Source organism: Melanotaenia boesemani, chromosome 20, assembly GCF_017639745.1.
Source record: "Melanotaenia boesemani isolate fMelBoe1 chromosome 20, fMelBoe1.pri, whole genome shotgun sequence".
Classification (NCBI taxonomy): Eukaryota; Metazoa; Chordata; class Actinopteri; order Atheriniformes; family Melanotaeniidae; genus Melanotaenia; species Melanotaenia boesemani.
In genome coordinates this window covers 27,318,051-27,343,022 of record NC_055701.1, presented here as the reverse complement: position 1 = coordinate 27,343,022, position 24,972 = coordinate 27,318,051, and the positions used below count along the sequence as shown (strand labels likewise).

At 39.9% G+C, this 24,972-nt stretch overlaps 1 protein-coding gene across 6 annotated transcripts in view; it reads left to right on the top strand.

Annotated features, from left to right (window-relative positions):
- klc1a (kinesin light chain 1a) overlaps positions 1-24,972 on the top strand; it is a 41,363-nt gene that overhangs the window by 6,345 nt on the left and 10,046 nt on the right. For 3 of the 6 annotated variants that reach the window (XR_006008653.1, XM_041971651.1, XM_041971649.1), the window contains exons 2-14: positions 1,050-1,317; positions 3,008-3,238; positions 3,804-3,882; positions 6,931-7,159; positions 8,013-8,100; positions 10,587-10,688; positions 14,240-14,413; positions 14,562-14,661; positions 14,880-14,932; positions 15,303-15,370; positions 15,519-15,627; positions 17,773-17,934; positions 23,950-24,086. Coding sequence is in view for 5 of the 6 variants with exons in the window: in XM_041971651.1 (XP_041827585.1) it covers positions 1,051-1,317; positions 3,008-3,238; positions 3,804-3,882; positions 6,931-7,159; positions 8,013-8,100; positions 10,587-10,688; positions 14,240-14,413; positions 14,562-14,661; positions 14,880-14,932; positions 15,303-15,370; positions 15,519-15,627; positions 17,773-17,934; positions 23,950-24,086 (1,799 nt within the window). In the remaining variant the exon portion in view is untranslated. Of the gene's footprint in view, positions 1-1,049; positions 1,318-3,007; positions 3,239-3,803; positions 3,883-6,930; positions 7,160-8,012; positions 8,101-10,586; positions 10,689-14,239; positions 14,414-14,561; positions 14,662-14,879; positions 14,933-15,302; positions 15,371-15,518; positions 15,628-17,772; positions 17,935-20,874; positions 22,715-23,949; positions 24,087-24,972 lie in introns of those variants that run through there. The other 3 variants (XM_041971650.1, XM_041971653.1, XM_041971652.1) reach the window with 3 other exon arrangements.

The window sequence follows — 24,972 nt, the reverse complement described above, 5'->3', positions numbered from 1 at the left end:
TCATGAATAAGAATTTTTTAGCTTCATTCTTTGATTCATGCTCGGTCTGGGAAAGATCTCACTGTTTTATCCCTTTCAGTAATGATTAACATGACATAATTGTGCTCTGGTGAAAGAATTTTAACGACTGGAAACCTGGAAGTAGTTTTTTTTCCAATCTGAATTTTATTACTTTCAGAGTTTTTCCGTCTGACGATCCCTTAAAATACATCAGTAAACACGTTTCAGCGTTTCATCGTAGATATATCCGTTCCTCACGTTTTCATAAAGAATCTTTTTTCATCAATTTAAAGTTTTTAAGAGAACCTTTTTAAATTAGTAAATTTTATTTGTTAAATTTTTACATTTTATTTAAAAAAGATTCAAATGAAAAGTTATTTTTATAAAATATTTTTTATATATATGTTTTTTTGTTAGAGAAATGGTAAATAGAACAAACAAATGTAATGCTTCATTTATTCTGAGCCAATCCTGCTGCTCCATGCCTCATAAGCCTGTACTGAGCTTTTAAGATAAGTGGTTCAGTCAGTGTCTTGCTCAAAGGCGCCTCCAGAAGGAAACATGAACATGTTCTTTAACCTGAACCACCCAGGACTTCTGAGCCAAGAAGCATCCAGTCAGACACAACATCTGTGCAACCTTTTGTTTGATCCATCGTTGTTTCCCACCTTTAGCTAGGTATTGATTAAAGGAGGCGAATTACTGGCAGGGTAATAAAAGGCTGTGAGACCAGAAAAGGTTGGTGTGTGTGTGTTTTCATTACGCCATCTTTATACTGGGTGAATTCCCTTTCACTGATGGCTTTGCCCTAAATGCATGTTTCTTTTGGGTGTAAACTAAGTATGACCTTTAAAAGACGAGTTAATATTCATGTTCAACAACTTGAGTCTTTACATGATGAACAATTTCCAAAACTGATATTTCTCAAGGTTGTATGAGGTAATAAAAAGGCCGAATTGTCTTTTTTTTTATGATATGCAAATAATATGAGGAACAAAACTAATTTAAAACATGTTTTATTTCCTTTTTGTTGCCATTGAAATCTGCAGGATGCGTGAGGACATGTCCACCATGGTTTGCGTGAAGGAGGAGGAGGACCCAGGGGAGAAACTGTCCCAGGACGAGATCATCTCCCGGACAAAGCAGGTGATCCAGGGGCTGGAGGCCCTGAAGCAGGAACACCACTCAATCTTGGAGGGCCTGCTGGGCACACTGCGCTGCCTAAAGCAGGATGAGGAGGGCGTCCTAGTGGAGGAGAAGTCGCACATGATTCGCAAGTCCCTGGAGATGCTGGAACTGGGACTGAGTGAGGCTCAGGTATGCACTGAACTGTCTGAGATATTTGACTCGTGACATACTGATGGTTTGGAGGAGGAAAAGATTAACGGTTAAGTGGCAAATATGTTTTGATGTACATCTTTATAATCAGATAAAGACTTGCCTGGATCAGTGACCGGATGTTTATGGGCCCTCTGTAAAACCGTGATGCAGATGGATGATGGGGAGAGGTAGCAGAAGCTTTTAGAAGCAGAGCCAAAGATATGAGGCCATCCATTTGTCGTGCAGGTTGAAAAATTTAACAGATCTGTAGCTCTATTAACGACATTTATTATTACAGAAGAGCTCATTTTATTGTATATAAATAACATAATCATCATCAGCGGACAGCTTGAGCACATGTGCATGCAACGTCTGATGATTCAGCACCACCTGTTAGTCTGAATCTGCTCCGGATGTGAGACTTCAGTGTGGCATAAGAACTACTGAGGGGTTCATTCCTTCAATGTACAAAGACATGGAGACCAGCAGGTGGAAAAGATGTTTTTACCTGCATGAAAACAGCTTTTCATGACTGGTTTTTTAAGTTAGTTGTATTGAGTGGAGGTGGTGGTAAAAACACTAAGAAGTCCTCCAATAAAGGAGAACACAAGTGAGAATGTTCTACAGCCCAGAAGGTAAATTTCTTGTTTCTAAAAACAAAGTAAATAAATAAAAAACTGAAAATTACTTAAAAAGTAAAAAAAAAAACTAACAATTGCTCATGATGTTTTCCTCATTGGCCAAAATTGGGGTGTGAGTTTGAAAATCGCTGAGTCATTGTTGGTGTTTTGTCTTCTCATCTCCATCTCCCTGCAGATTTTGTCTAATGAATATACAATGCAGTAGATACGCACTGCGCTGACTGCTTATGACTTTTGCGTGGTGATATTTTCCTGAACTGCAAAGCCTTTATATAATCATCTCTCCCAGCCTACCATCTCACACTAGCTGCTCTTACTGAAAATGCCTGTGTTCCATTAGGCAAGGCAGTTTATTTGTACAGCACATTTCATGTACAGGACAATTCAAAGTGCTTTACATAAAACAAAGGATTTCATGCATAGACGCATGAGAAAAGAAATGTTTTTAAACTGGATTTAAAAATGTCTACATGTGGTGAAAGTTTAATCTCCACTGGCAGTTTGTTCCATTTGTTTGATAACATAACAGCTAAATGCTGCTTCTCCATGTTTAGTCTGGACTCCGGCCTGGACTCCGGCCTGGACTCCGGCCTGGACTCTGGTCTGGACTCTGGTCTGGACTAGTTGACCAGAGTCTTTAGATCTAAGAGCTCTGCTAGGTTTATATTCTCTGAACACATCACAGATGTATTCTGGGCCTAAACCATTCTGGGATTTGTAAACAAGCAGAAGGGTTTAAAATCTATTCTGTGACTGACTGTAGCAGACTTTCTTAGTTTTTCTGTGGAGCTTAAAGCTGGTGGTTTTAGGACGGTGTCTTACACATCGTGGTGTCTGTAATAGAATTTTCTAAATGCTTCAAATGAGCCTAATTATCACAGCAGCTGACACTTTATCTGTTTTTGACTACTCCCTCATATTATTATGGGATTCTGAACCTAAGTGTAAAACAAGAGTGCATGTCATTTAGGTCCTTATTTTTGCTTAGATTATGTATTGAAACCTATATATTCTATGTATAAAATAACCCCCCTGCCTTCGTTCAGGTGATGATGGCCCTGTCGAACCACCTGAGCTCAGTTGAGTCAGAGAAGCAAAAGCTTCGGGCTCAGGTACGCCGGCTTTGCCAGGAGAACCAGTGGCTGAGGGACGAGTTAGCTGGGACGCAGCAGAAACTACAGAAGAGTGAGCAGAGCGTGGCTCAGCTGGAAGAGGAGAAGAAACACTTGGAGTTCATGAACCAGCTTAAGAAGTATGATGAGGACCTGTCCCCCTCGGTAAGCGCTCTGGTCTTCTTTTGTTCGTGTGTGTTAACATTTACAATCTGTTTGTAGGTAGAAATGGGAAAAGCATCTGCAGTGATCCTTTTTGCATATTGGCATGCTTTACCGAAAACTACATTCCAAGAATCAGAACTATATTACACCAAGGGTGGATTTTATTAAAAACTAAACCTGGACTATCTGAACCTCAGCGTGCACCAAGCAAGCGAACTCAGACTCAGATATTCATTTGATCTTGACTTCTCTGGTGAGGTTTGATTAAGATATGACCGCAGAGTGCAGACATACAAACACACAGTACTTGATTCCTAATTTCAAGCTGATTTTCAAGCTAATCTCCTTCTTCTGTGTAATGAGCTGTGCTGCTTATTACAGTCTGGTACAGGCATCCTCCCCTCAGGTTTCCAGCACCCTGAAAATACCTAAAGCAAACACAATAAATCTGTATTTGGAGGTGTTTGTGTGCTTGTGTTTAAAGTACAGACAATGTTCCAGTAATAAAGATTAGCACAACATCCTTTTTTTGTTCTCTCCTGTCCGTTTGTCCTTCATCTCTCAGGAAGAGAAGGATTCTGACTCTAGCAAAGAAACTCTGGATGATCTCTTCCCAGATGACCAGGATGACCAAGCTCCAGGCAGTAAGTGTTCCTCCTTCATATTAGACTTGCTCTGAGCGACTCTTTTCATGCTGAACTCAGATTTTGATTTTGTAGGTAGCAGTAATTATTACATGGGTTTGAAATCGATTCTTTCTTTAGGAACAAAGCTTGTCATGTAGTATGATACTCAGCCTACTCAGTGGATGCACAGTATGTCATAAAATGTTTGATTGTTGGTTCTTTGGAGATAACCATTTCTTTATAAAGCTTATAAAGCTCCATCTTCTTATTTATTTAGCTACAAATTCATGTCCAACTGGGTGGTTTTGGTGTGTGCTTACATGATGGTTAAATATTTGAGATGCACAGAAAGTAAATCTTTTTACTTTAAAGGCCCAGCTCTGGCTGGGTGGAGAACACCTCACCATCTCCGTGGCTGTAGACTGATAAAAACCAAGAGACCGCAGTGCTTAGCTCTGCTAAATGCTCGGATAACATTCAAATGACAAACAAGACTAAATGGATAAAAGCTTAAATTTGTGTGAAACCTAATATAGAAACATTAATACAGTAGATGGTATAGCTACAGATATTTCAACTTATTCCTACAGGGAGAAAAGGGCTCCAACACACTTCTAAGGAATAGGACTGTGTTTTTGCTATGCTTCATGTAAAAAAGTGCCTTCATTATTCTGCTGAGTTTAGCCTGAGGCCTAAATTCTAACTAGATGGTTAGAGACCATCTGAAAACACGAAGCTGTCAGGGAGGAATTGGTTGGGAAATAAGGGAAGCAGAAGATTGACTTCCTGTTACATGAATTTAAATGAAAGGGGTGTCACTTTAAAGGCCAAAGTTGCATGAATATAAAGTAAGAATGATCTGACATGTCTTCTTAGTTATGAAGAAGCCAATAACAGCATAAATAAATCAGTGTCCTGAAGTTTCTTTAGATTTTGTATTTAACTTGTTGACATCAAAGATAATTACATTACCCTTCTTTAAAGATTATTACTCACAGATGATTGTGGAACCATTAATGTACAGCACAGTTTATTGATAAAGTTTAGTTGTGAGACAAATAATGGGTGCAGACACCATAATTACACATCAGCTTTCATTCACATACCCTTTCTGCCTAAATGTGAGAAATGAACAGCTGTAACAGGTAATTACAACCAGGTTGCTACTTTTCATGATGGTATAAATCTTAAACATGAGAATAAGAAAAAAACTGCTGGTTGACTGGTTCTAAAGATAATCTCCCTCCATTTCATTGCATCAAATCAGTGTTGGAGATAAAAAAAAAAGTTGTCAGGTTTCTTTAAGAGAAGCATTGTGTAAGAATAGATTAAATAAAGAGACATTAGAAAAAAGTAAAGACAGAGAAATTAGTATCTGTTGAGTTAGGGATGGGCTGTGTTTATGGAGAAGCAAGACACCGTGGCATGTCTCCTCCTCTGGCATTAATCCGCTCTGTGTGAAACGGCGTCGCCTGAGGCTCTTTGTGTGAGTGTGGTGGATGCTGGGAGAAGATTAGATGTCTCTCCTCCCTGAGCTTATTCAACTTGCCTATAAAGCTTTTGAGGTTTTGGTAAATTGCAGTGTGGAGGATGAAGATAATGGTGATGACAGATCTGCTGTTATTTGAAGATTTACACACATTTTTGTCAGCAAATATTTACACCTTTCTCACTTAAATGTGAGTTAATGGATGAGCTTCTAAAACTGCAGCATATTCCAGCAGTTCAGTATTTTATTTCCATAAATGCCATAATGTAGGGAAATATGGATTTGATGTCAATGTCTAGGTTAAAAACATAAAGTACTTTATATAATGCTTTTAAGGATAAAAAATGTGTAATGTTTAATAAAATCAGTTGATCCTGATGATTTCATCTGATAGTATTAAAAGCTATATAAACTCACCGGCCACTTTATCAGGTTCACTTTGCTCAAATCAGCCGGGTTGGACCCATTTTTCCTTCAGAACTGCATTAATTCTTGGTGTAATCGAGCCAACAAAGTGTTAGAAACATTCCTCAGAGATGCATGACAGCATCACACAGTTGCTGCAGGTGTGTCAGCTACACATCCATGATGGGAATTTCCCGTTCCACCACATCCTAAAGCTGCTCTACTGGATTGAGGGAGGGTGGTAGGTAGGTAGGTACTTTATTAATCCTGTGAGGGAAATTTTTCTGTTACAGCAGCAACCATCAGCTTAAAATAAAGAACAGATATAAAAAGTAAAGTCAGAGTGTAGGTGGAGAATGTCTTCTGGTGGGCCTTGTATCTGGACACTCTTCTGTGGTCGGTGTTGGTGGTTGACTCCCACTCAGATCAGCCACTGGCTCTCTTTCAGTGTAAGCTATAGGGATGAATGCCTTTAATAAGAAGCTCTATCAGGGCGTCTCCTGATCCTTTGCTCTTTGCTTTCATTCATGCATTCTTAGACACTCACTCACACAAGGACAGAGAAACATTATACATATCTTAAGTAATGCCCTCGTTCTGGAAGCACTCTGCTAATGTGCTGGATCCCGTGGTTAATAGGGTCATTTTTCAAGCGTTTGTAGGACAAACTGGAACAGCTAGCCAATACTTGTTTGCTATGTCAGCATTGACCCATTTACTGTAGATGGTAGATGAACTCTATAAACGCAGGTTTAAAATTACTTGTGATATTTAGACGAAAACCTGCATTGGATATTTAATATTTTTGGTATCCAGAGTAACTTCATGAATGAGCCTATAATGATTTTTGGCCTCTTCCTGTTGATGAATTATCTGCAGTTGCAGCTGAATCTGCAGCATGCAATAAAGGCAATGCATTATTTTCCAAAAATGAATTGGAAAAGATGAAAGCTTTGTTTTATTTTATGTGAACTTTGTCATTTTTATTTTTATATGATTTCTTGCCTGTTGTGGGCACGTTCAGTTTTTGGTAACAACACAGTCTTTAGTGCTCACATATGAATATTTAAATATATCTGTCTGAATGTTTTCAATAAAAATACAGTGCATAAACGGGTGTGTCCTAATATTGTAACGCCTTCTGTTTTTTGTTTTTACTCTTGCATGTTCAGTCCAACCTGCGCATGGTAGCGCTGCAGCCGCGGCGGCCCAGCAGGGTGGCTATGAGATCCCAGCTCGTCTGAGGACCCTCCACAACTTGGTGATCCAGTACGCCTCCCAGGGCAGGTACGAGGTGGCTGTGCCCCTCTGCAAACAGGCCCTGGAAGATCTGGAGAAGACCTCCGGCCACGACCATCCAGATGTAGCCACCATGCTTAATATTCTAGCACTTGTTTACAGGTAATCGATACCAGTCTGGAACGAATCACTGATTAACTGGGGTTATTTATGTCAGTATTGATCCTAAGAAGGTTCAGTGGTCTGATGCCTCGAAACGAGGATATAGGTAGTTTGTTAGGCCACTATGTAAGATGATACAGTCTTGGTATATTTTACAAAATTTAGTCTATTTTTAAATAACTTGGAGAAACATGTTTCTTCTTTGGTATTTTGGCTGTTTTTTAAGCCATCCCAGAATTTCAGACGCCACTTAATGAATTCCTTTTAGGGGTGTGCAATAGATAGAATAGCACAGTTGTACAAATCCCCTTTTTTTTAAACAAGACAGAAGCATGTGATAGTGACAGTGCTTTTAGCCTTTTTGTCACCCTTACAACACTGTGGCATGTCCCCTAAAACCTTTGGTGTGCACCCCCAGAGCATTGTGTGACTGGCCAGTTAATGAGAGCTCGGTGCCTCCATGTCAGACAAAGCCAAACATAGCCTGACACAAGCAAAGATTTACAGTACAGCCGTTTCACTAGACGAGCTTTAATTTCTCTGCCCAGGAAGACGAAAAGAAAAGAATGACACACAAGAGCTGGACAAGTATTTTACAGGACTGTTCCCTTGTGTTGTACATGTATAAATCTTAGTTGAAATAGTCACTTCGGACTTTTGATTTGCTACAACCTGAAAGAATTAAGAGTCTGTTTAGCAGTTTGGTGCGTTTTCTGTGGGAACTGCAGCAGAACTATTTTAACCATGTCCGCTAAAAATAATGGGCTGCCAGTTTAAATTGTTGCCATAGTTTCTGTCTCCTGTTTGTCTTTCAGTCCGTCTTGGTCTGAGTCATTTTGCTTCTGTCTGTCAGGGATCAGAACAAATACAAGGAGGCTGCTAACCTGTTGAATGATGCTCTGGCCATCAGAGAAAAGACTCTTGGCAGGGACCACCCAGCTGTAAGTACAGCTCTGTTGTTCGGACAGTTGTCTGATTCATACAGATGTCCTCACTGATACAAGGAAAGATAGTTATTAAATTCAGAAGATGGGAAAATGTGCAGAAAATATTCAGTCAAAACTGGATTAAATGAAAGGCGTTAAAGGTATAGTAAGCGCTTTAAGAAACATGTTAATTGAAAGAAAAATCAGAGGAATTATATAATACTCTTGTCTGAACTGCTAAGAACAGAGTATAAGCTTGCAGCTACTTGGCATAAAAACTCCATCCAACAAAATGAGAACACCACATCTGAAGCTCAGTAACACGTCTAGGTGTTTCCATACTTTTCACTAGTGCTGTTAATAATTTAATGCAATTTAATTCAAGTTAAGAAAACTGAAATTTAACCTTTATGCTATCCTCAAGACTTTTTTTTTTTTCCATTTTTACCAACTTTTTTCTTTTAGTTGGTGATCATTTCGGCTGTGTTGCAGCAAGTGCCATGAATTTTTGCAATAACTCATCTTTTTGTACAGATTTTTTGTCTTTTTCTGTTGGATGTCTTTTATACTCTGTTGAAGACTTTGGCTCGCTCTGGTGACCCTCGTGGCCAGAGGTGTTCACGCACAAAAACAGCTATAAAAGCGTCATGCCTCAATATTTGTTTCTGCTTATTTTTTATCTGCAAAATCCTGCTCAAAAATACCAAACATTCAATCATTTTTAGGCTTTTAACCCTTTAAATATCTGAATTACTGCTTCATTCAATACAAGAAAAACAAAACCAAAAACTTGATTATTTTCAGTATAATAAGTATTAGGGATATAAGTCTTTGTTGGTGATTAGACACCTGCATATGTCAGCGAGTAGCAACAAAACTGATTTAATTTCATTTGTATTTTTATGTATTGTCAGAAATTCCTTCATGGCAAAAATGTACAAGCATAAAACGCTATAAAATCATTAAAGGGGGCACAAGGGTTAATTAAAAAAGCAATTAAATAAAGTTATATTTAAGAAAGTGTAAGAATATTCATTTAATTAAGTTGTGAAGTCAACGTATTCTCATTAAACAGATTTTTTTTATTTGTGTTTCTAATCTTGGTCTGCTGCTGCTTTTCCATCTTCATGGTCAAATATCAGACCCATCATCATGGAAAAGCTTTTTTACAGAGCAACTTCTTTTTCTACGAGGTTAGAAATTTGCAAAGCTCCTTACAGCAGGGTTGAAAAATAAAACCATCAGAAAAACGTTAAACTTATTGAAAATTATTTTAAAAAACAACAAAAGACAGAATACACATTTAAAATGAGACCTTTTATAATAGGTAAAGGCTGTGATGAGCAGTTTGGGTGTCGTAACTATCTGATCCCGACGTCTCAGATCCGTTACCTTCTGTTTGTTGGTGTGACCGTAAACTAAGCAGGTCAACTAACTGTGTTAACCCCAGCAGGCCTGTGTCTCCCCTGTTTGGACCCCCAACACTCTGCATTTTGTCAAACTGAGGTTAGCCCTCCTATCTCGTCTTCCATCCTCTCAGGCCCTGATCGGGACGTGATTTATTTATTTCGTTTCCCAGTGATTTGTTATTTGGAAAAAAATCTGATTTGATCTGACACTGATTCACAGTTTCCTGGTTTTTACTTTCCTCTTTATCTACTTGCTTTTCTCTTAATCAAAATTCTGATGTTAAGTTGTAAGAATATCAAGTGGCTTCATCTCTTAACTCAGTAAGCTGCCCCCCTCCCCCCATAGCCAGAATAACTGGAGCATTTAGGAAAAAGCACCTCTGTTAGCAGACACAGTAAGACTGTAGATTTTTGTCTACTCATCAGCCAGGAATCTGAAGTATCCAGGCTTTGAGCTTCTCTCTTGGATGCTGGATGAGTCCAGTTCCTGTTTGATAGAAGCCTTGACTGAGATGTCTGTGAGAAACTGGCTGTCTGATCAGAATCTGGACCATCTTCTGCTTTTGGATTTTACTGTATGCCTTGATGTTCCTCCATTCGAAGCTGTGACCTTTTATCTTTTTATGGTGTTCCTGTAAATGAAGTGTGGACACAAAAAAAGTAAAAAAAATATATATATATATCTGAAAGCAAGAAAAAGGAACTGGAGCACTCTCCTCCTCCTTGTCTTGAATGGTCGTCCTTCCTGCTGCCACTCCACCCCTCCTCCATCTTTTCTCCCACTGTCCACGGGGCCACCAGAACATGGTGTGAATCAGAGATCAGAGCTGACCTGCAGCAGCCTCTGCAGAGTCCGTACTCCTTAGTTCACGTTTACGATCACGAGAGCCATCATTCAGCTGATTTGGATCAAACTGCAGCTCACCACAATCACTTCCTGTTTCTGCACATCCTTTTACTCATATCAATGACTCACTAAATCACTGACATTTCACTGCTGCGGCAGAGTCCTGCATACTGTTAAACATGGGTGAAGATGATTAAGGTTTGAAAAACATGGTAGAATAATTAATGTTATTGTGTCCCTGATAGGTTGCTGCCACCCTCAATAACTTGGCTGTCCTCTATGGGAAGAGGGGGAAGTACAAGGAAGCGGAGCCTCTGTGCAAGAGAGCGCTGGAGATCAGAGAAAAGGTGGGTCCACCCTGATGGGATTCAGCTAGAATTAAATAATTAACCCTTAAAACTCCGCTAGATGTCCAGTACCCCTGAGCACTATCGCTTATACTGTCAAGTTTCAGTGGGGGGTAAACTGTGACCAGTAACTTACCTTTTAGGTGATCTTTGGAAGTTTTCCAGGGATTTATATCCCATCCAGGAGGTTTACAATCCAGCCACGAAATGGTGTTTATTTAGAGACTATATGGTAAATTCACTATGAGTAAAGATTGAGCTTCTACACAGATTTTTACATGAAAAAGCAAAAAGGCTTAATAGAAAGAAAACAAATTCGCTGTTCAGCTTTTTGAAAAAAATTAAACTGAAGGCTTTTCTTTTAATTTTTCTGACAGGCGTAAATTTCCAATTTGAAACTTTACATTAGACCATGACACCTATTTGCTGCAATAACTGTGATGGATAAAGCTCCCCCCCCCCCCCCCCCCCAGCAAGCTGGCACATCAGTCCTGGCTTGAAAGTCAAATGTGAAATGGCCTCATGGCTCATCATCTTGGGGGTGGGCTAAATAGGCTAAGGCTTATTTAGGCTCATCATCATCATCATCTCCTGTAGAACAGTAGTTAATGTGTTACAGGAAAGCTGCAGACAGTGCTGGACCTTTTTATCTGAACATTATCCAGAGTTTGTATATGAAAAGGTCTTGGTTGGTTGTTGGAAAATTTCTAAGCAACTCACATGTTTGACTAGATAATTAAATGTTTTTGCCATTAGCAAAACCTCTCATGGTCTTAATGGTGCTTGGGTTATTCCAACTCCTTCCGGTATAGCCTGGTAACACAGAAGGTTTGCAGTCCATCGCTGGTAGTGCTGCTCTCGGCTTTTTCCAGGCAACAGGATCAAATCTGTGAAACGACTTCATGAAGAGTGAAATCTGCAGACTCGTGTCCCCTCTCGTGTTTTTGATGAGACACATAGACACATTGGGTAAAACATGAAAACTTCCAAAATCTGCTTTGCATTGTATGCTTTGCCAGCCAGAAGAAAACGGACCAACTTGTTTCTCCACCCAGCTCGTGCTACCTTCTTTATAACTTCCTAGCACTGCACCCTGTAAGTAGCCAGGACCGGCTGGTGCTGGTTCCTCCAAATATTCTGTGTAGGTTGAGGGTGTGGCTCTGCTTTGTGTTCTTGGCTGATTTTGCTTGTGATAATTTTTGTGACATAAAATGAGCCTGTGTATCCAGAGTGTACTCCATTTTTTGGTTTCACCTCTTATTTAATGCTCCAGCAAAGCTCACAGTGCAGAAGACTTTTCCGGGTGTCTGTTCTCGGTTTTTGCTTTTAAACAAATCCTCCACCTCACTTCTCCTACTGCTTAGAATAAGACGTCAGTTTCATTTAAGCTAAAGGAGCTTTTTATAAAATACTATTTTAACTGGGATGTTAAGCTGCACGACGTGCTGCTGAGTTTTCCTGCACTTGCATGGCACTGTGGTGTGACTGCAGCAACGCTGCTGAATCAGAAGAATTCTTTTAGGAGCTCAGGAAGATCGAGTTCCTGACTGTTAGCATAAAACGAAGCTGCTCAGTGAGCCTTGTTCTGTGGTAATGAAACATCAGTTTGAAATGAACTTCTAATGGTTTTTGTTTGTGCGATCAGAGAAATGTTAACGTAACTGATCGTCTGATGGGGAATTATTTGCTGAATGTGGAGCTGAAATGGAGACTCATCAGACCAGCAACGTTTCTCCATCTTCTATTGTCCAGTGTTGGGGAGTGTGTGTGAATTGTAGCCTCAGTTTCCTGTTCTCAGCTGGCAGGAGGCACCCGATGTTTTTTAGTTTTCTTCGTGGTGTGTTTTATTTCTCTTTAAGGCCTAAATCAGTTCTGCTGCTGCTAAAAGTGTTGGGTTCATTTAATTCCTGCTATGCCGTATTGATCTGTGCCCGAGCCGGACTGATACACAGCTTTTTGGAACTGTTTTCGCTAATGCATTGATTGGTTTGCTCATGAGTTTTGGGGGCTAAAGAACAGTTTAGTTAAAATACATTGTTTTGCTTTGTGAAGCACATTTACTTTAAACTACACTGGACATTGGTTTTATAATTTTTTTTTTGTTCTAATTAAACTTTTTAAAAATTTCTTGGCCAGATTAATTCTTTATAGGATGATGAACCTTTGTATTGACTGCGGTGGGTCAGATGTTAAGAGTTAGATTTTGAGTTGAGCTTTGATTCAGTTGATATAAGATGAAGATCGTGGTCCTGAAGGCTTCCCAGAAACCACCTCGACTGCAGCACTTCTGGTGTTGAAAGCTGTCAGTAAACACGGTCAGTTCCTCAGTGACCGTGCTGTTTCGTGTCATTTGTGGCAATCCTTTTTCCAGCTAATGATTTTTAGAGGGAAGCTGTTAGATGTGTTAGGGTAGCAGGAGGGGAGGCGGAGGCCAGGACTGAGTGAATACTCTGGTTAACTTTCCTTTGATAGTTGGTGGAGATCACAGACTCTGAGAGGCTGTGTGTTTTCAGCCAGGAGAGAGTAGTGTTCAGACCTCCCACACTCTTACAGTGCTGTAAAATGAAGACACAAAGTCCCCAGAAGACAAACAGCAAGCTATTTGTTTCCAGATTTGAAGCTAAATGTGACACCTAATATGGCTTTCTCTCTGGGTCTTCCTTCCTTTTTTTAGTGAGCAACACAACAGCAAGAGCTCTCTTCCCCTTTGACGCGTACTGTTATTGTTTCCATAACACATCCTTTTTCTTTTCCACACTACTCTGCATTTTCATTTTCTCTGCCCCCCTCCCTACCAATGTTCTTCTTTTTTTGGGCAATCAGACTCAGGCTAAACTCCCTGCAGCTTTCTAGGTTTAGCCATGCAGTCCCTAATGATCCTTCAGCATCTCTTTCATGCTCGCTACACTCGGCGGCGATGGCTTTAAGCCTTCTCAGCACACAGGAAGAGCTTACACTGCCGTCACATCCACTTGGATGCAAATGTTCACTTTTAAAGATTTCTTCTCAAATGTTTCTGCTTCTGCTGCCTTAGTGCAGAAAAGCAGATATTAAATTCTGTGATAACTGCAGTTTTGTGCTATGCTGCTGTTCTCAGACTGGTCAAAAACCTCAGTATGGCACAGGATCAGATGCTAATGGATTAAATCTCCTTATGAAGACCAGAAATCAGCACCAGCTTCAGATTTATTTTCTAATGTTATGTTAAAGATTGTGTGCATTTAACATAAGCCCAACATCAGCGTCATGCCTCATGACAAACCTCTCCGCCCTGTTTGTTATCTAAAGTTGCTCAGTTAGCCATGAAGGTTTAAATCACATCAGATTGAAGTAGTGTCCTATTCAGACAGAAGTACCGTACTGTTGCTGTGTTGTACAAGAAACATTAACCACAGCCTTGATCGCAGTGCTGGCTAACCTTGTGGGTATTTTCTCACCAGAACTTGGCTGTAGGTTGGCTTTAACTTCTTACCATGGCTAAGACTTGGACCAGCTGTCTGAAACTCCTCACTGTTGTTTTAATCCCTGTCTCTGTCTGGCTTCTGTCTCAGGTTTTGGGAAAGGACCACCCAGATGTAGCCAAGCAGCTGAACAACCTTGCCCTGCTGTGTCAGAACCAGGGCAAGTATGAGGAGGTGGAGTACTACTACATGAGAGCACTGGAAATCTACCAGACCAAACTGGGCCCCGATGACCCCAACGTGGCTAAAACTAAGAACAACCTGGTGAGAGATTATGCTGAAAGAGAGAGAGAGGAAAAAAAAAAAAAGCTGCCTCAACCTGGAAAACCTGCATCTCACTTCTTTCTCTCTGTGTCCTGCTTCTATAACTCTTTGTAATGCTGATTGTGATTGTTTGCTCTGTGTTCTGCAGGCATCCTGTTACCTAAAGCAGGGCAAGTTCAAGCAAGCTGAGACTTTGTATAAAGAAATCCTCACCAGAGCGCACGAGAGGGAGTTCGGCTCTGTCGACGGTAACGAAGACTGAAACTCAAACTCGCATGTGTTCAGCAATCCTCAATCTCCTTTAATGTAAAGGTTAAAATGTTCAGACTGCTGTTTTCATATTAGTGAAATGCACACCTATAAACCGAAATGACCTTTCAGTCCAACATGAAAGCTGCATTTCCGAGCCGCTGTGACTGTTAGAAACTCTTTCCTGCTGTTATCTGAGTTTGGCATTTCTTTGCAGATGAGAACAAACCAATCTGGATGCATGCTGAGGAGAGAGAGGAGCAAAGCAAGGTGAGAGCATGTTAATGTGAGTTCATTTCAGGCTTATTGGGTTTCTAAAAACAATGTTGGTGACACATACTGAACAGAGAAAGCAGAAAGTAAAAATTGACTTCATTAGCAGGTAAATCCTCTGTAAAAACTCCCCATTTCTAATAGTGGAAGTGCACACATTTACTAAGTGGGGTTCATTTTATCATATTTCAGTGGCTTTAGTTGTATAGAGGAAAGGATCCCAACAGTATAGTAGTACAGAAATATCTTCATTTCCATGTTGTTGGGTTTATTTCCGGGATCCTATTAATTTGTTCCTGCTTAGACTTGACTGGAACGTTTGTGTTTCATAAAAGATTGTTGTGTAAGCTGATGCCTTTTCTCTCAGGGGAAGCAGAAGGACAGCTCACCATTTGGAGAATATGGAGGCTGGTACAAAGCCTGTAAGGTCGACAGGTCAGTTTGTGTCCTGAAATATATATGACGCTCTCGAGAGCAAGAGAAAAAAGTGCCAGAAAATGTATTCAGATGAGGCAACAAATCCTCAAAATTATACACATTGAAAATATTGATTTTTAGTAACATCTTTTTTTCTTGTTCTTAGCCCCACAGTGACCACCACCCTGAAGAATCTGGGGGCCCTCTATAGGCGGCAGGGCAAGTTTGAGGCAGCAGAGACTCTGGAGGAAGCTGCCATTCGCTCCAGAAAGCAGGTGGGGTCACTGGCTGATAAACAACCAAACTTTGTGTAGATAGCAGTTGATAACTGGTTAGTTTAAGAGGCAGAAAATGTGCTGCCTGGTGTAAAATAAGGAAAATAGATGATTCACTCAGGATGCTGTGGAGCCTGGGGTTTTGTTTTTAACTGAGTCTGATGATGAACTATGTATCAGACATAATGGGGTCTCCTGTTGAGATGACAAGTAGGAAGCAGTGACAAACCCATCAGTTCTGTATCAAAAATTAAGATTTCCTCACAGGATTTAATGCCATATGTCTCAGTAATGATACAAACTGGATTCCTGCAGTTCTGCTGCAGTTCTAGTTGTAAAATTACATTTTCGGGTAAAAACATGTGCAGGATCCTGCGTTAAATAGGATCTTTTAAGGATATGTAAAGATGAAACTGAAGAAAATTGACTTGACAAATGCAGAAAACTTTTTCTTTGGAGCCTCGTCTTCATGAATGGATAAAGTGTCATGTCCTCATTATGTCAGTTCGATCTTTGAAAGATAAAAAAAGCATGACTTACCCAGTAAGAAGAGGACTGTAACATCATGACTGTTCCACTGTTGATCTTTGTTTTTCCCTTTTTGAATAATTCATTGCTCGGGCAGAGTCACAGGAAATGGACCACATCTTGGTGTGATGGGACCATCAGTCCACATTTAACTCAAAATTTCTTCTTGCGTAAAAATGCCAACATTTTTAGCTTTGCATAGTGCTGTGAAAAGTATATGCCTCCTTACAAATCTTTGTCATAGTTAAATGTTTTAGTTATGTTTAGTTAAAATTTTATCATCGGACAGACAATCTACAGATAATCTGAGTAAATATAGAAAGTAGTTTTTAAATCAGGACTTCATTTATTAAGGGAAAAAAGCTATTTGGACCCCAGTGAACCGCAGCGTGAGCCATTATCCACAAATGGAAAAAACTTGCTAGTGAACCAGGACCAAGATGACTCCACATCGACGACTCATCCAGGAGGTTGCGAAAGGGCCAGAACAACATCTGATGCACTTCAGGTGTCATTTGCCTCAGTTAGGGTCAGTGTTCACGGTTCAATAATCAGAACAAAACGTCCATGGAGAGTTCCAGGATGAAAACCACAACTGACAAAGAAGAAAACACAAAGTCCCACATTAGCCAAAAAAAAACATTGTGATGATCCCCAAGACTTTTGGGAAAATATTCCGTGGACTGACAACACAAAAGTGGAACTTAGAGCATCTCGTTACATCTGGTACAGAAAAAGATGGTCATACTAACAGTTAAACATGGTGGTGGTAGTGTGATGGTCTGGTGTTGCTTTAACAACTTTAACTGATAGAACCATGATTTCAGGTTTCTTCAAGAAAATCCTGAAGGAGAACGTCCCGCCATCAGTTCATGACTTTAAACTCAAGTGCGCTTGGATCATGAAGCAGGACAGTGATCAGCAGCACACCACCAAAAAAATGGTTTTGTGTGGCCTTGTCAAAGTCTGAACTTAAATCCCGTTAACCTTAAACAGTCTGTTCATGTTCAAACTTTCCAATGTGGCAGAATTAAAACAATTCTACAAAGAAAAGTTGACCAGAATTCCTCCACAGCGACGTAGAAGTCTCTGTTATATCAAACGCTGGGCTGCAGGGGGTTAAGGGGGTGATTACTTTTTCTCATAGGGCAGGTTGGTTTAGATCAGTTCCTTCCCTTAATAAATGAAATAATGTATTAACTGATGTTATCTTTGATATTTAATGTATTTTATGATCTGAGATATTAAAATGAGACAAAAGTATCAGTAAGGGGGCAAACACTTTTTGCACCACTGACATGAAGAGAAATTTAAACAAACTATTAGAATATGAAACATCTCCTGTCAGACATTGTTGAAGGTCTAACACTCCTGACTGCTGGTGTCTGATACGAGGTATTGATGTCCGCCAGGGTTTACAGCTGCACATGGTGGGAGTCTCTAGTGTTCGTGGTAATTGGATTGGATGAATTGTTACTTGCTGCTTTTGGCTGCACTTGTGTTTTGTTTCATTGAGCTGGAGCTGCAGGTGGCACAGGTGCTGAGCTTCTGCTTTAATTGGATTAGCTGAATTGGCATCTATTGTCCTGCCAACATCTGTGTGCACGTGCCTTTCAGGGTCTGGACAATGTGCACAAGCAGCGCGTGGCCGAGGTGCTGAGCGAGCCGGAGGCCCGCGAGAAGCAGCGGAGCCGCGAGAGCCTGACGTCTGACACGGTGAAGTATGAGAGTGGGCCGGACGGTGGCGAGGAAGTGAGTATGAGCGTGGAGTGGAACGGGGTAAGTACAGTACACAGCCCTCAGCATGTTACTGAGAGTCTTCAAATCAGGGATGCAGACAGGTTTACATGATACACCATCTGTTTCTTTATGGACCGAAGCCACCATTTTATTCACACACAGAGATCAGAGCTGAATTTTAGAATTAGGTTTACAATTTACTCACATGTGCAAGCTCTGGTTTGTCTTTTTAATGTAGTTTGGACAAGAAAAACAATTAGATCTCATCATCATCATGCTGCATGGGTAAAATCTACAACCAATAATGTTAAAGGCTCCAATATTCTTGTACATTGAAGTGCTTTTTGTATATTAAAGTCACATTTTGTTCCTGACTGGTAAAGATGGCTGAACAGAGTGTACTGTCCAAGCAAAAACAGTAGTAAGAACTGCATTTAAAGCTCAATTAATTCCCTTTATAAATACACAACCATGCTAATACTACTTTTAAATAGCAATATAATGTTTTACAAAACAAAATTACACCAAAATAGAGTATTTCTAAAGTTTTATTATGTTTTAGTCTTTTTTTGTATCTAGCATGTTAAAAACAAACTTAAACATATTAACAGAAGCATTATAGAAGTTCTAGAAAAATAAAATACTATTAAAAAATAAATAAATGTTTATTGTGCAAAGATAATAACAACAAGCATATTTCATACTTTGTCTAAAAACTCCCAACATTGTAGAGAATGACTGAGCCCGGGGTGCCCAAGTCCGGTCCTCCAGATCTACCATCCTACAACCTTTAGATGAAACCCTCCTCCAACACGCCTGAATCAAATGACTGGCTCGTTACCAGGCCGCTGCAGAGCTGAATGCCGATGACATCTGATGACTGTGTTGGAGAAGGGTTGCATCTAAAAGTTGCAGGATGGTAGATCTCGAGGACCGAACTTGGGCGCCCCTGGACTAAACATTATCTTCACACTTTGATGCTAATGTAAATACTGTAATATCCTAGTGGGGTGTTTAAGCATCATGTCAGAATATGTTCTTTCATACGTAATAAAGACTCGGTGGCCTCTGTCAATAAAGAAGTTATTCTTTAATCTATTAATGAATGAAAAAATCTCTAATCAGAATCCCTTTATGCTGTCAGATCTGCTCCAGTGGGATCATTTTTTATGAGTCACACTGATAGTGCTGATTGACTGTGACCCACACAGTAGTTGTTCTTTGCACATGGCTTTCATCTGTGACTGTAGTTGAATTATAGCGTAGTGCTAACTTCTTCTAACTAACTCTGAACACGTTTTCACAGCAATAAACCTTTCTGGTCTCACATGTTGACGCCACTTACTCGACTCCTTCTGCAGAGCCACATTTCTAACAAAACTGGTGCATTTCGGAGCATCTGCAATATTTTTGCAGCTTCTAGTGACTGCAGTGGTAGAACATGCAGATGTAGGGTTGCTGTAAGTCGCTTGCCACCTCATTTCTAAAAGGCTTCTGCAGAGCTGGTCTTCTTACATAGCAACAGTAGTCATAGCACCCCGAACAACCAATCAGCATCTAGTCCTGTACCTTCGATTGGGGCTCTGGGAGGTTTAGTGTGAGACACTGATGCCGTATGGTGTCAGCCAGTTATCAGCCTGCAGCATCCTGCAGAGAGCCACCAGCTGATCTCCGCACCGTTTATATCAGGAAACTGTCTCATCTGGAACGAGCTGCAGTGGGAAGAGTGAGATGATTGTCTTTTGTCCTTAAATCTGATTTTATACAATGGTAAATAAATGGGTGAAAATATGAAAACAGAACTTGTAAATCTGAATAGATTTGCATTTAATTACCGCACAAAAAGTTGTATATAAATATATTTTGATGTCAAACCACATTTTGGTCAAACGAATCATCATTTCCACTTCGGCTCTTTCCACAGGCAGCTGTGAAAAAACAAAGACTTTTCTTCTCACCTCTGAAAGAGTCTGACTCATCAGTCTGTTCTGACTCAACATGGGCTCTGTACTGTACTCCTGCTGTGTTTATTGTTCATGATCTGCATCTGTTTGTACTGATGTATTTGTCATTTGCATATGCGTGATGTGCTGCTACCCGAGAGTGTAAACTGTGACCTTACTGATCTTCACTGTTTCCCAGATTTTCTTGGTCCGCATGTTTGCAGCCGGATGGGGAGAAACTATGAATTAGACATATATGTAGCTTGTGAGGCAAAAATCCAAACACAAGACAGAAAATTGGAATAAATTCAGATTATGAGATTTTCAGTGTGCTTGATCAATAATTTTGCTTTAAATAGTCAAATTGTTGAACTTGCTCTTTTCATTACATATTTTAGGAAGCAAACAATGAAGGAAGGAACGCATGCAAACATGCAAATAGCTTGTTTACAAGGAAGCAACCAAATATGTAGTTTCAGGGGGAATCTGGCTGCTCTCATGTGTCTCCTTCCTGCATCGAAGTGTAACCCTGGTGATGTAAGTGTACAGGCTGCCTCTCACTCGGACACAGTGAAGAAGCTCCTCCTAGTGGCCAAATTGAAACACTTTTCCACCCAACAGCTGACATTATGAGGTTTCGTAAGGAGTGATGAGTATCTCAACCTAATGTGTTGGGTTTGTTCAACCCGCCGAGGTGTTTAGTAAATTTTTCTGTCACACCTGCAGCAGGAATTAGTCAGTCTGACTCATCCATTCTCTTCTACGTGGTATCATCTTTTAGGTTAATCACCTTTTTAGCTTTAGAGGTTTTAATAGGACGGTAGGAAAACACCAGCAGCTTGTGTACCTGCAGTTAAAGCAGACTGGACTTACACACTGTGTCTGACCTGAGAAACCTCTCATCACGCCTGCTGTCCCTTCCTTTCCTTTAACTGCTCTTTGAAAGTGTGTATCCGAATTTCATCAAGCTTTTTTCTCCTTTTCACTGTTTATCTTCCCTTCTTTCTCTTCTCTTCCTGCTCTGTCCGACCGGCAGGCATAACTCCAGATGCCTTGTACTGGTTCTAAAAACTTGTCTTCTGCATGATGGATGCCTCGCCTCAACCCCTGCAGCTTTGCAGTTTTCTTCACTTCTGACTCCTGCTGTCTTTTTCTCTGGCGGGACGCTTCATGCCGTGTTAAACCAGAATAATAATGTTGCTTTGAAACCCCTTGAACCTGTTTGACTTTGCATTTGTTGTGGGTGAGGGGGAATGGCAATGTTTCTTTTTGACAACATAAAACTTGAGCTTCTCTTATTTCTTTCTGTCCTTTAACTCTGCTCCTCTTCTTCCCCTCTTACCCTCATTCTCCAGCATCATCAAATTGTGCTTTACTTCATGCCTGTAGACTGATTTTAATAGATTGTTGGGCGATTGACGTTATGCCCATAAAACAATATTCTTTACCTTGTTGTCCAAACTACTTTTTAACTCTCACCATTTTTGACTGGACTCTAAAATGCTTTGAGTGTGCATTTAAAATGATCTATTTCTGATTCAGGTGGAACATACTATAAAAAGAATTTGTTTTTAGGGTATATAACGCTAAGCTTAGCCTTTCAGAGGAGCTAAATAACTCTGCGACCTTGATTAGAAGAGCCTGATTAGTCACGTAAAATTAAGATTTGAGCAGAAAATGAATCTGTGACTTATCTAATGATGGATTTGTCACATCACTGAGTAGTGGAGCACAAACCTCAAACTGGTGATAACTTACTGAAGTGTTGTTAATGAAACTAAACATTAATGTTGTCATTGTCAGAACACAATTAATTTGAACACACAGTTGCAAATGTTCTGGTATCGTGGATGAAGACAGTTGACTGCACTGCAGCACTGGGCCAGTTTTACTGTAAGAAGTCACGTTTCCTTAAATGAAAAAACCAGATCAAAGAGCTAGAGTGCTTCATGGATTCAGGTCCAAAAGTTACGAGTCAAAACAGCCACGAAACAGAAAGAAAACCAGCACAAAGAGGCTCAGAATTACTGCAAAATGAATAAAAACAAACTTTCGACTAAACATAAAAGAAGAATAGACAAATTGAAAACATTCACTCTGAGAAGAGATGGAAAAAAACTTTTATAGAGACACTTAGAAAAAAGCCAAGATTAGAAAAAAAAACATCCCTGATATAAACACAAAACTTTCTCAGATGCACAGTTCAGGTTTGAACTGGTGAGAGTTAAGATCTCCTTCCTGTCCTTTATCTTCCAGGAGGGGTTGAAGCTTCTGCCCTTATTTTATTAATGCAGTTTAAATCAACAGTAACATCTGTAGTGGTGACTCTAAACATGTCATATAGTAGTGACTTAACACACTGTGAATAACATCAACGTAACTCATCAGCATGGTCCAGAGCACCGTTAACTGTAGCTCTGTAGGTTTCAGCTCCTGTTAGAGAGGAGTCACTAGTGTCACATTGTGCAGATGTCAGAGTAAACTAAACGTCAGTACGAGGACACTTACTTACAGGATTCCTGACCGATGGATTTGAATAACTGTCAGTGGATTTTCCGGTAATTGTAAGACTGTATTAAAGAAAGTGAAGCATTTTGTTTAAACAAAGAGCTTAAACTTTGTGCATCTTGCCTGTTTACTTGCTGTATATCTCTGTATATAGATGTAAGTGGTGGGGTGTTTTTTTTTTTGAGGGGGGGTTATTTTGATCTAAAGAAGCATTGTTGTGTTTCCTGACAAAGTGGTGATTTAAAAAGTCTCCATCAGCCTGTTTTCTGCTCCTGCTACTAATCTTCTGCGTGTCCTGTCTCGTTTGTGCATCTTATAGTTTGTCTTTCTTAACTTCTAATAAAAGCTAAACTCTCTGCTCACCTGAACCTGTTCCTGTTGTCTCTTTGTGTCTTCCCTCTCTTTTTCTGTGTGGCTCCATAACTGAGCGGGCTCTAAACCTTGCCATTAACAGCTGATTGTAAGCATGTTAGCAAAAACAAAAAAATCTACATTTTCTTCAGTTTTTAGAACATTTTAAAAGTTTGGACTAAACAAAATAAACTTTTCTCTGGAAAGTTTTTCCAGCTGAACAAACAACAAATGTTGAATGATTGAGGTGGCAAGTTTTCTTATGCTGCTAGGACTTAATTAAACATTAGGTGTCGTGTTTCAGGTGAAAGGGGGAAGATTCCTACAAAGACACCGTCTGCATATACATACATTATACGTCTGCAACGTATAGCACTAGAAGAACTACCTGAAATTTTCTATGCAGCCTCACCAAGTACAGCTAAAAAAAAACTACTATTCCCAGAAAAGAATCTTGGATGTAAAACCTTTGAGCAATAAATTCACTGCCCTTCACATCCATACAGGTGTTTTTAATTATTCTCTCGTTGGGGCTCTTGTGATTATAAAGGTAGGTGAAGCTTTGCTGGACATGCAAGAAGGGTGGTGTTCTCTGTCACACATGAACTCAAAGTCATGCTTTGATCCACATGTATACTAATCAGAACTTGGTTTGCTGCTGAATTTGCTGGCTGATGGTGACTTCTGACTTTAAACATCCACTTCACAGCATCTGACAGAACCACCCTGCTCAGCATAATAAACCTGCATCGCACTAAAAAAATCACCTGTGAGGGCCAGCTCCTTTTAAAGCTGTTCAGAACTGAAGTGGTGTCCACATAAAGGATTTAGCAACCTAACTGGTTTGCAAATAAGTGCACAACTGCATTTTTGCATCATGTTGACGAGTGTTTTTGTTTTTTGGTGCATCTGTACAGTTAAATTCAGTCTCATAGCTCTGCTGTCATAGTTGGCACAAAAGAATGGGAAGGACCTCGTGCTGAATCCAGTCCAGTACAATAACACTAAACATAGTTTCTGAACTTTCTGTGCTTCGTGAGTCTGACTGCATTAAATTGTACAGGTGATGACTGGAGATTTGACCAGTGCTGCTGCTGGTAGGGTTTTTCTGAGTCATTCTTGTAGTTTCAGCCTCGTTAGTTTAGCCCAGGAATGAATGAAAAAGATCACAAATCTCTGTGTTCCCTTTCGTGTGCATGTGTTGATTGGTTTCATGACTGAGTGAGAGTAACGCTGTGACGTGTCCCACCAGGACGGATCTGGATCTCTGAAGAGGAGCGGCTCCTTCAGCAAACTACGAGCGTCGATCCGTCGCAGCAGCGAGAAACTCGTCCGCAAGCTGAAAGGCGGCGGCGGCTCGTCACGAGACAGTGAGCCCAAAAACCCAGGGTAACTATCAGCTCCCTCACCCACCCTGACACCTGCCCCTAACCGCTGCAGGTGACTCACTTTATGATGCACTGGAGGCCCGGAGGACGGCGCCCACCTCTCCGTACACTCACTCGGTGGTTGGCATACTAACTAAAACCAAAAGAAGGGCTTTGCTCTGCTTTGCTGGTGGTGAAGTGGTGTAACTCTAAAGCTGTGTTTGCACATGAACTGAGCTTCTGTAGTCACACACGCTTTGGTCTTTTTCCCCATTGCATTTGTTTACCTTTCACAGCGGCCGGTGCCTTAAACGCACCGTTTCTGCCCACTGTTGCATTTTAATAATGCAAGAGTTGAAGAAATGGAGAAATAATTTTAGATATGCGAGTAATATAAACAAAAATGTGGAGTATTCTCAGAGAAAATCTTAAATAGCTTTTAATATTTTAATTATTACTGTTTACATCTTAAAGGGAAAACTGTATTTTCCACAAGAAGAGAAAAGGGTTATAAGCAGAAAAAATGGTTTATCTCAGCAAGTTGTATTGTTTTTAAGTGTTTTGAGAAAACATTCATTTCATTCTCAAATTTGGGAATACTTAGAAGTATTTATATTAGAAGAAAAAGGAATAAAATGCAATATTTTTATAAAGTTTTTTACATTAAAACATTTCTAGAAAAAGATGCAATATTTTAAGATCAGTATTCATGATAAGCTGATCAGAAATGAAAATTAAAGTATTTTTAAGGAGAAAATGGTCAAAAAGTTACTATCATTAATAAACGTGTTCATATAAGGAGCAAACACTAATACCTTCTTTTTTTAAACCTGTTAAAAATATTTTTAAACAAGAAAAAATAAATTAAAAAATGACATTTTTATCTTAAATCCACATGTTTGCTTTCA